We start from the raw sequence: 11507 nt of genomic DNA, 5'->3' as shown, positions 1-11507 counted from the left end.
GTAATACATATTATATATTTGTTTTTACCAGCTTGACATTTTTTAAAGCAAATTTCTTATTTGTAAAAAAATCACATTTTAAATCAGACATTTGTCACAAAATGTGTATTCATGTCACTGTGTTTATGAACATGCACTTTCATTATGAATGGACCCAGATTTTATTTTCGTTAAAGCTGTGCATTCCGATAGAGCTGATAGATAAGACAGATTTACACCGATTCAAAAACTCACACGCTGTAGACTTTCGAAAGCAACGCCTGTCTACGAACTGCTTACATAAACTTGTCAATGATAACTCAGTGTTCATTGGAGGTGAACGGCTGAGTCAGGGTTTTTTAAATGGAGACTGTGGGCCTCATCCAAACCACGCAGTCTCAAGTGTGTACAGTGTGTGTGTATATACAGGGTGTGTTCAGTCTCTAGGATACTCTGCTGCCCTCAGACGCACTCACACCCCGTCAACATGAGAAAGAGCTAACAGGCCTGGTGTGGTTTCACCAGGGGCTACACCTGGGACGGGAACAGGTTTGGCGACTGTGAGTCACAGCGATAGCGATTCATATCTGTGAGAGGAGAATCTCAGCCATCTGAACAACACCCCCACCTCCCATCCAACGCCTGCAGGAGGAATGCCAAAAATGCAACATTAGTGAAACATTGCTGTCATGTCCTTTGTGCAAGATAAAATGCATCACTAATGGGTGACTGGCTTGACATAATAATAGTTCTCTTCATATGCGACTGAAGTAGATTTTGTAGAGGAGGTGGAAGTGGGCAGAGAAAAATACTTACCAATAATTACTCTTAACAGATACAAGAGGGATCATATGTCATTGTGATTACATTTCTAATTACATTATTTGTAAATAAAGCAATAAACCTCAAGAAGCCATGGTTTACAGTGAATTTATAACAGCTAAGAGACATTTTTAAGTACGACGTGAAGCAAAGTGCACACAGCCCCCAAAAAATGTATTCACTGTAAATCGCGGCTTTAAGAGGATTGTTGCTTTTATAAAACGGTTATTCCATATACATAGTAAGGTTTCACAGAATAAAACAGAGCAAATAACGTGAAATGATATTAATAAAAACAGTACTCTTTTGCTAAACAATATAGTTCTTTAGAAACAGTTGTGGTTACAACAAAGTGGTTGCCGAGCAACACACAGGAGTAAACAAAGGTGTATTTGTAGAATAATTTACAACAGCTTGGAACTTGGCTCAGCCAATCAGAATCAAGGACCGGAACTATCTGTTTTATAATTTGAATTTTGTTAAGGGGGGGGGGGGGGGGGGGGTGGTGAAATGCTCGTTTTCACTCAATACCCTGTTAATCTTGAGTACCTATAGAGTAGTACTGCATCCTTCATAACTCCAAAAAGTATTTAGTTTTATTATATTCATAAGAGAAAGATAGTCTGTACCGATTTTTCCCGGAAAAACACGAGCGCCTGGAGGCGTGACGTGTGGGCGGAGCTAAAGAATCACGAGCGCCAGTAGGCTTTTGCGTTGAGAGCGTTTGGAAGCTGTGACATTATCGTGAGGGAAAAACCATCATCCAAAACAAACCATGGCTTACAGTCAGATTCAGCCGTTTATTTATGATCCAGAATCAGATCCCGAGGCTGAAAGTGAACGAGAGCAGCAGCAGCAACGACTCGCTCCGAGCGGGGCTCGAACCCGGGTCTCCAATGGGAGGCGGACGCACTAACAAGGAGGCAGAGATATTTGAAGCAGTTTTACTCACCGCCTGTGGTTCCAACACACTATCGTGACCGCAACGCTCTCGCTCTGATCGGTGAATGCCTCTGCTCTCAGTGCGCTGCTATACGGGAGCGCGCGCTCTTCCGGGAGAAGTGCCTCAGGACCCATATAAGGAAATTCCGCTCCATCTAACGTCACACAGAGCCATACTCGAAAAAAACTTTCCGAAACTTGTGACAAACCGGAAGGAGTATTTTGGGAACAGAAATACTCCTTCAAATGTACAACTTAATTTTTGAAACTTTGTCCATGTTTAGCATGGGAATCCAACTCTTTAACGGTGTAAAAAACTCAGTATGCATGAAATAGCATTTCACCCCCCCTTTAATTACAAATACTTAATGCAGTAACTGATAGCAAGGTAAATTTAATTGTACTGCAAAAAAAAATAAAAATCTTTCCTTTTCCCTAATAGAATAATCTGTGAAAATTCTGTCACCATTTACTCACACTCATGTGATTCCAAAGTCATAAAACGTTTGTTCATCTTAAGAGCATAATTGATGATATTCTCACTTATTCTCTCTTCACTTTTGGTCATTGTTCATTGAAAATCTGCACATCTAAAATTTCAACACTTCCCCGTGTTAAAGGCATGGTCAATGCCTATTTATAAACATGTCAATCCATATTCATAAACCATGAATTCATATGGATTGTTTACACTGTCTTTTTGTGGCATCAGTGCTTTGGTGGAATGGAATGTTTCTTATAGTTTTTTGATGAAAACATGAGGGCAGAGAGTAAATGAAGGCAGATTTGTTTTTAATTTTTGCAAATTAAATCTTAAATTACATAAATATAAAGTAAAAAGTTTACATACACTTTGAAGAAATTATTTTTCCAAAATGAGGGATCACACAAAATGCGTGCTATTTGGTAGTAACCTGTATTAGATATTTCACATACAAGTTGTTTACATACAGTACACAAGAAAAAACAATAGTTGACTTTACAAAAATGACCCCGTTCAAAAGTTTTCATCCCCTTCATTCTTAATACTGTGCTGTTGCCTAAATGATCCACAGCTGTTTTTTGTTTTTTTGATAGTTGTTTGTAAGTCCCTTGTATGTCCTGAACAGTTAAACTGCCTGCTGTTCTTCAGAAAAATCCTTCAGCTCCCACTAATTCTTTGGTTTTCCAGCATTTGTGTGTATTTAAACTCTTTCCAACAATGACCCTTTGATTTTGAGATCCATCTTTTCACACGGAGGACAACCGGGGAACTCATATGCAACTATTACAGAAAATTCAAACACTCACTGATTCTCTAGAAGGATAAACACTGCATTAAGGGTGTGAAAACTTTTGAACAGAATGAAGATTTTATTTTTATTTTTTAATTCTGTCTAAATATCATATTTTTTCATTTAGTACTGCACTGCAGAAGCTAAAGATGATACAAAGAGACCAAAGTAAAATTTACCCTGATCTTCAAATTCAAAATGTTTGTATGATCCCTCCTATTTTGGTAAAACAATGAACATTATGGAGATTCTGCAGAGATTCTGCATTCTGAACTTTTGACTTCGACTGTGTGTGCAAAACGTCACATTACATAAGTAAAACGGGAAGTGAATTCCATTTCATTTAAAGTCTCCAAAAAAAGTAACATGACACCGTTAGAAAAATTTATTTGAAATGTATACTGCAAAGTTTCGAAAAACTGAACAGCGGTTCCATAAACCCTGTGCATGACGTTACATCCTGATAAAAAGGTGCATCTAGAATAGGAATGATTAAGTGCATTGCTAATAGTGCCTAGTAAACAATGGTGATCCAACAGATACATGCAAGGCTCATATTGCAGTTCAGCAAACAGTAATCTGTCCATCACTCTCCATCTTGACTTTGGCGTTACGCTCCCTTCCGCAGATGTGGGTAGCTCTCCACAGTGCGCACTATTGCCTCTTGTAAAGGCACCAGGGGCTGGTAACCCATGTCTTTCTTGGCCCGAGTGCAGCTGTAGTAGTGGTGGGTGCCAGCCAGAGCGACTCTCATAGGGGTGAAGGTGGGCTTGATCTGGATCAGCGGCCGCAGCAGCACAGTCATCAGCCACAGCAGCAGGGCTATCCCATACACCAGTGTGTAGGGCAGGTGGTATCGAGGAGCACTGTAGCCCAGACCCTCCAGAATCTGTGACATGAAGTCCCAGAAACGCACCGGCTCGTCGTTGGTTATGTGGTAAGCCTGTTAATATGAGAACACTGAAAGTGAAACGTTTGCTTCAGCTTGGTTTAAATCATTGGTCTCAAACTCAATTCCTGGAGGAGTTTTGCTCCAACCCCAATCAAACACACCTGATCCAGCTAATCAAGGTAACGTCCAAGCAGCAGGTGTGATGTAGAGCTGGGGCCCTCCAGGAGCTGAGTTTGAGACACTGGTTTAAATGGTTTAAAAGCCAAATTAAACTTGAAGTGAAATCTTATCGGCAGAGCAGAGCTGGCTAATTACTCACAAATTATAATCCATTACTGATTCCAAATTACATGACAAAAAGTGTATATTACACATTTATAGGTCATATAATCAGACTACTTTTGACCCATCTCGTTTATTACATTGATTTAAATTAGTGCATCCAAAAGTGTCTGTTTACATAACATATGAGTGGACTGTTTAGATTTATTATGTATATATGAATACACACATGCATGCATATTTTTAAGAAAAAAAGTGTTGTTTATATATTAAATATATTTTTATATAATAGAAATTATATGAATATAAATATACACCTATAAATATTTTCTAAATATATACTGTATGTGTGTTTCTATAAACATAATAAATATACACAGTGCACACACATATATTATGTGAACAAAAACTTATTTTGCATGCAATTAATCATTTGACAGCACTAATTTAAGTATAATAATCTTGTACCATATTGATATAAACAGAGAGATATTCCATTCACTGTTATTAACAACATGAAGTGCATGAAGTCAATGCATCTCAAACTGGGGGGTGTGAAGCAACTGCAGGGGATCTGGGAGTTTAATGAACACATTTTCAAACAGAGAAAGTGCTGCTATGTCAAGGTTGCTGGCAAGGCTTGCGGCAGCATTTTTGCTCTCTAATGTTCAATGAACCATTACTTAATGGCTTTAGCTCCTGAGGTTTGTGGATACTGACAGTTTTGGCTGGCTTAGATGAAAAAACACTAACCCAACTGTGCCAAGCTCCTATTGGCCATCTCACATCTTACAAAAAACAGCTTTTGACTTTTTAACACATTTTCTAAAGCAGTTTTCAATTTTCCAAAACTGAATAATTAGATGACAAAACTCAAGGTCTCTAAGGATGTGACCGCAAACTCCTATCACAGATTTGAGTGTTTCTGATATTAATGTATTTCCCTGGAAATGGGAAACCAAAACGTGATGCATCATTCAAGTGGATTGTGTACACATCACACACACACACACACACACACACACACGTGGGATCTACGAATGCACGTCTAGAAACATCTCTCACTCATTCAGTTTCTCTCAAACTCTTTCACACACATTCCATACCTGACCGCAGAGCGGAGAATCAGCCTTGAGGTGTTCAGCTGCTAAAATATGCCCATGAACTACATTCTCCACGAAGGTGAAGTCCACCAGATTGGATCCATCTCTAAAGAGCAAATCAAGAATTAGACAGCACTTGATTTTCAGATTCAATTTCTAATTTAAAACAAGGACATCCAACAAACAATGAACCGATTCTAGATGGTGCACTGTGTCACTGATCAAGATGCTTTCTGGATCATTCTCAAAACATGCTGCAGGACATGATCAGCAGGTTTTGTTCATGCCACCTTGAATGCTGCCATTAAAACAGAGGAGTCCAGTCCTGCTCCTGGATGGCCACGTCCTGCAGAACTCAGCTCTAACTCGAACCCTAAAGGCCTTGATTGGCTGATTGAGGTGTGTTTCACTGGGGCTAGAGCCAAGACGCCTTCCAAGAGCAGGACTGGACAACTGTGCATTGAAGCAAAAGGATTGGTAGAAAAAAAAAAAAAAGTACTTTTAGTCAAAACACATTTAACCCTATGGGCCTCTTTGGTCATTTTTGACCGAAAAAAAAATTTGTATATCAAAATGTTTTAAATTGTGGATTCATTGGAATGAGATGACACTTGGTGACTTTTGTCACATTAGCTATGTGAACACACACCAAAAAAATCATGAACATGATTCAGATATGTTAAAAGCTAAAAAAAAAACAGTCACAGTCAAAAATGACAGACAAAGGAAATCAATGAAAAAAAACAAAACTAACAAACATGACATCTCAGAGAATCTTCTGGCTGTACAAACTACTAATCAGCCACTGTGCAGAACAAAAGAGCACAGCAATTTACTGTTCCAACATGAAAAAAGTATTTAAAAAGAAGAAATACATAATTAAATCAATAGAAATATAGTAATTCTAATGGAAAAAATGCTCATTATAATTGTATAAATATTGCATAGTATCATAAAATCCTCTCAAAATTCTAAATAATAATAAAAAATGTATTTGTTAAACAAAAATAAATTAGACTGATTTTCCTGGAAATAAAAAAAGTTACATTTCAAGGCTTCGGTCACTTTTGACCAGCACAGGAACACAGTGTGACCCCTGAACGAAGAGGCCCAGAGGGTTAAGAGCAAATTAACGAATCCTGGACTACTCTGGTTAAGTACGCTCTTGTTGAGCTTTTTGGATCAGCAGAGATGCTCTCCCTCGAGTCAGCTACACAGTTTACCAACAGTAGTATTATCAATGAATAATCTGAGTTATGTCTCTAGCAAAAAGTACAAAATAAATAAAAAAATATGACTTCAGTTTATATAACACTTTAATTCACCTGTACAAGCCTCCAGCTTTCTCTACTGGCATCAGGATCAACCACTGAGAAGCCCATACGTCTCAAAGCAACATATCCATAACAGTAAGAGATCGGACACGGAGCACTGCCAGATTCACATTTTCCAAATCACAACCGTACTGTGGTTCAGTACAGAACATAACAAAACAACTCTTAAACAACTCTGATTAACAAACATTAAAAGGTGCTAGTTTCTGTCAAGCATTATGACAGTATAAACATCATATGAATTACTGTTTGGACTTTTTTGGACAATGTCTGTTAGCTTTTATGTGCTCCTCTTTCTTTGCACAAAAGACACATGAATTCAGCAGATCCAACACTGTACCTGTGCTGTCGTGATGCTTCAAACACGCCTCGCTCAGATGTTTCCGCTCTATATCAACACTTCGTTTCAATAATACTTTTTAAAGGATCAAATAATTGATATCAGGTTACACTTTTTTTGAAATTTAACTCCACAAACACTGTGTGTGTGGGACTAACAGAAACTGAAGACGAATCATCATTCTGACAAGTTTCTGGTTTAAACCTACAGAAGCTGAACATGGAAACAGGCATTTAATCATTTTTAACCCTGTCTAAGAAATCTAGGCTTAAGTCTCTAAATCTAATGATGAGATATAACAACAAGCATTAAAGTTTTAATTTCAAACATTAATTTCACTATGATTTAAATTTTTGACATGGCCTTACTCAGTCTATATTAAAGGGTTAGTTCACCTGAAAATGCAAATTATGCTGTGTTTTACTCACCTCAAATGCATCCTGAGTGTATAAGACTTTCATCTTTCAAATTTAATAATCCCTTGAATCTAGCTTGCACTCACTGTTGTGAGGAAGCAGGTCCGGGAGCATATTGATGGAGTCAGCTTTGTGCATGCGCTGCTCAGAAGTGATGCACACGGAAACACAGCGCAGAGATCAAAACAAAACAATGTTTTGAATATGAATATTTTTTATGTGAGACACTTTTTTATGGAAGGGCGCTTTTTATTTAACTTCTTTTGGACCGATGCATGCAATAATAATCACTGACTGCAATGATAGAGCTTGAAAGATCAGAGACTATTTTTAATATAGGATGCCTCGGGGCTGAATAAAAAACTGCCTAATTTTCATTTTTAACCCTTTAAAGACATCAAGGCTACATTTTTTACAGAATGTCCTTTATCTTATGAAGTATGATTTCATGTAGACAGATAACAGTAAACTTCAGCTGAGTTTCCACAGCTAGGGTCACAAATGTATTATTATTATAATTGAATAGATTACATCCATTTGGAAATCATCCACCAGACTCAAGGGTAGCTCTGTCACTGTTCTGAACACTTACTGCTCTTCTTCATAACGTCACTGGGTAAGAAAACACATCTACAGTAGGTAATAACGGTTCAGTTGGGTTCTGGTGCAATACTCTGGGAACCTTTTGTTGTTTTTTGACTCTGAGAACAATATTCTTTATTGATATTGTCAGTTATTTCTCCTTCTGTGTTGACTAATATTACCTCCCGGTGCAATGACCTGTCCAACCAGCAAAAAACACATCTCTTTACTAAAAATAAACGTAGAATTGCACTCTATTCATTTACTAACTGCTTGTTTTCTTAAAAAATAAAATACTAAAATAACACTAGCTTCTCTATTCTTTTTGTATTCTATTTGTTTTCTTGTATTTATTATATAATTAACAAAAAGCAAAAAAAATGGCCTCTAAAACTAGCTTGTGCTTTTTTTTTCTATTCTATCTGTTTTCTTTTTATTATATAATTAACATTTTATAAAAGTCTTGTTACGTGTACTGCATACTGAGCCTTGCTTGCTTATCATTGCTCTTTTGTTGATTTTGATTGCTTCATTTGTAAGTAGCTTTCATCCAAAGCGTCTGCTAAATGACTAAATGGCACTTCAGACAGTGTTTCCTGTAACAGAGCGTCACCTTGTGGATCAAACGAGTCTCTGCAGCTCTGTTCTAGACCTCTGTAGCAGAATGGCACGGTCGCTCACCCGATGATGAACTTCATCTTTCCTCTGCGGGCTGTGTCAACCAGGATGGGCACTAACTGAGGGTCCCGGGGCCCAAAGATGCCATGGGGTCGAATAGCGACAGTGAGGAAACCCTTGTCTTTACTGCAGGCCTCCAACACCAGCTGGAACGGAGAGCGATGATTGTAATGCACATCATTTACATTCATCTGAGAAGATAGCAGAAGAGAGGGACATGATATGATTCACACCCACCTTTTCCTGCTGGATTTTAGTCTCCGTATAGTAATCAATTGGCTTTTTTGCGTAAGGCAGATCCTCGCTCCCGTTCATGATGTCAGTTCCTTCAAACACCACACTAGCGCTGCTGGTCAATATCAACTTCTGCAAAAACACCATGAAGGAATATTCTCAATTAGCACAGAAGATCATTATAAATCCCTCGCTGAACAGAGATGAAGCAGAAAACCCTTGATGAATATTGTTTAAAAGTTTAACAGTGTTAAATGTATCAATTAAATGCATGAAAATACTTTAGTATGAAGGAACTTACATTCCAAAACCATTAACGAATAACAAGTTGAAGGTTTTTTCTTTTTTTTTTTCATTATATATATTTTATATATTCAGTTAAAAGTAGTCACTTGTTTATTGTGGTTACATTTATTTAATCAAAAATACAGTAATATTGCGGAGATATTAGTACACTTTATTATTACCATTACTCCCAGTCTTCAATGCTGATTTGCTGCTCAAGTAACATTTCTGATTATTATCAGTGTTGAAAACAGTTGTGCTGCGTAAACGATCGATCATTTGAACCCATCCTTGTAGAATAAGTGTCCTTTTATTTATTTAATGTCCATGACTTTGAGGTTTTGAATAGTAGTGTGTATTTATTGTCCCATCGGCTGACACACATGATTGGTACCTGTACTCCTGCCTCGAGACAGGCCTGTATGACAGTCCGTGTCCCATCGATATTAACCCTGTGAAACAGAGCGCGGTCATCGCTGGCTGGAGCAGGTGAAGCACAGTGAAACACTACAGACACTTCTCTCAAAGCCCCCAGCACGGCCTGAACAAGACATCAGGAGGATAGTAAGGAAGGGTAACTGATTCTGCCTGATCTAAACCGAACAGTCCTCACCTGTCTGTCACACAGGTCCCCTCGGTGAAACAGCACTCCTGGAAGATCATAGGCCTGTCTGATATCAAACACATTCACGGTGTATCCTCTGTCCACCAGACGCTCCACGAGGTGCCTGCCCAAAAACCCAGATCCTCCGATGACAGCACAGCGCTTGCTGCTCTACAGGTGTTCAACAACATCAAAACAAGCTGGAGTTATGCTCACTGTCCCTTGTCTGGCAGAAGAACATATCTACAAACCATGTAGAGCTTTTAACACTGATAAACATGGGGCAGAAAATACAAGCATGCACAAAAGACAAAAAAAAAATGTAAAAAAGGTAATGGGATGCGTTGTGACCAGTGTGCACTGCATATGTATAAATGCACAGTATGGAAACTGTGGAAATTTAAATGGAAATCAAAAGTGCATTGATATTAATATGTTGTCACAATACTGCGCATGCGCGAATCCATGCAGGTGTTTTAAGTGTAACTACTATAACGTTACTCACTGCTCTCATACGAGTCGCCATGTGTGGATCTCTCAGCTCCCGACAGCAGTCTACAGATTAATAAACAATATTAATAATAGCTAGAGTTCAAAACCATGTGACTATAAACTATTTGCCGCACAGTATTTTCTAAAATGTTAGCTTTTAATCTGAATGAACTGTTCACTGAAACCAAATTTACTTTTTCGGTCTAGTTACGTTCGAAGCACAATATATAAATAGTTTGTTTTTGTTTTTTTACTGTAAAGTTCAGTTAAGCAGCACTCACCTGTATATCTCACACTAGGGCTACAGCAGTGATAATTGATTACGAAGGAAAGACGCTGAGCCATGGGCAGAGAGCGGAGGGAGCTCTGATTGGTCGAGCCAACTATCAGGAATCAACCTGACAAGTGAGTCTAACCAATGAGAGAAGGGCTACGTCAAAGAGCGCCACTACGCCAGCCAATCAGTAAAACGAACTCACATCACCGTGACATCACAATGTCTATATGTACGCCTTTTTATCATAGACAGTAAAAGCTTTTTATACAGTTTATGTGTACGCCCCTTTATGTGATTTTAATTTTTGGTGAGTTTATTTATTTGGGATATTATAGTAAAATTTAAGATAGACCTTTATGAGATATGCAAACAACAAAACGTAAATAACAAAATGATTGGCTGAATTCCAAAACCATGCTACTCTATTTCCATAGCTGTCAACCCTCCCGTTTTTTCCGGGTTTCTCACGTATTTTAGGTCTTTTCCCGCTGTCTTCCCGTTTTAGTATTTTCCCGTAAAATATCCCGTAATTTTACACTATGTGTTAACTCAGAACACGCATCTATCTGTGTCTGTGAAGTGGCTTGCACTTGGGTTGCTTTACCTCCAGTACAGCAGGTGGCAGTAGCTTAGGCTACCATCGAAGAAGAAGATGTTGCAGCGGCGCCAGCGTGCGGGAGGAAGAGGGAAAAAGTAGCGGGAAGTGAACTTCGAGAGAGTAGATGAGTGTGATATGCGATGATGGATTAGGACACCGAATGCCAAAATCACTGAATTAATCACCAACCAAAATTATGCCGATATTTGAGTAAATGGGGGTCCACCTTCCACTACCTGACAAGCAGCCATGTAGGTCCAAATTATGCCTACTGCAAAATTAGTCGTTGTCAGGAAAAACGACGTTTCTCAGCACGAAATTATTATTAATATTAAATTATTATTAATATTACCTTGTTCATAAATAAATCACT

At 38.3% G+C, this 11507-nt stretch overlaps 1 protein-coding gene across 2 annotated transcripts; it reads right to left on the bottom strand.

Moving 5' to 3' along the window:
- Window positions 1-3387: 3387 nt before the first annotated feature.
- On the bottom strand, window positions 3388-10650 carry LOC127971059 (sterol-4-alpha-carboxylate 3-dehydrogenase, decarboxylating-like). 2 transcript variants are annotated; one of them, XM_052573817.1, is made up of 8 exons: window positions 10541-10650; window positions 10273-10322; window positions 9777-9938; window positions 9558-9704; window positions 8882-9010; window positions 8648-8790; window positions 5298-5400; window positions 3388-3960 (listed from the first exon to the last, which is right to left on the bottom strand). In XM_052573817.1, the coding sequence occupies exons 1-8, from the start codon at window positions 10602-10604 to the stop codon at window positions 3628-3630; spliced, it is 1131 nt and encodes a 376-aa protein (XP_052429777.1). In that variant the 5' UTR covers window positions 10605-10650; the 3' UTR covers window positions 3388-3627. The 2 variants fall into 2 exon arrangements, with proteins under 2 accessions (XP_052429777.1, XP_052429778.1); XM_052573818.1 differs by lacking the exon at window positions 9558-9704.
- Between the last annotated feature and the right edge of the window lie 857 nt (window positions 10651-11507).

Source organism: Carassius gibelio, chromosome B14, assembly GCF_023724105.1.
Source record: "Carassius gibelio isolate Cgi1373 ecotype wild population from Czech Republic chromosome B14, carGib1.2-hapl.c, whole genome shotgun sequence".
NCBI lineage: Eukaryota > Metazoa > Chordata > Actinopteri > Cypriniformes > Cyprinidae > Carassius > Carassius gibelio.
Note: the sequence above shows the minus strand (reverse complement) of the source record. Positions and strands in the feature narration are given on the sequence as shown.

What these genes read in the sequence shown, in the direction of transcription:
- LOC127971059 (XM_052573817.1), bottom strand. Translation starts at nt 10,604, where the DNA reads ATGGCTCAGCGTCTTTCCTTCGTAATCAATTATCACTGCTGTAGCCCT. An exon ending in GTCTCGAGGCAGGAGTACAG is followed by an intron (nt 9,011 to 9,557) that starts GTACCAATCATG and finishes GTGTTTTTGCAG; the next exon opens with AAGTTGATATTGACCAGCAG. An exon ending in ATTCTCCGCTCTGCGGTCAG is followed by an intron (nt 3,961 to 5,297) that starts GTATGGAATGTG and finishes TCATATTAACAG; the next exon opens with GCTTACCACATAACCAACGA.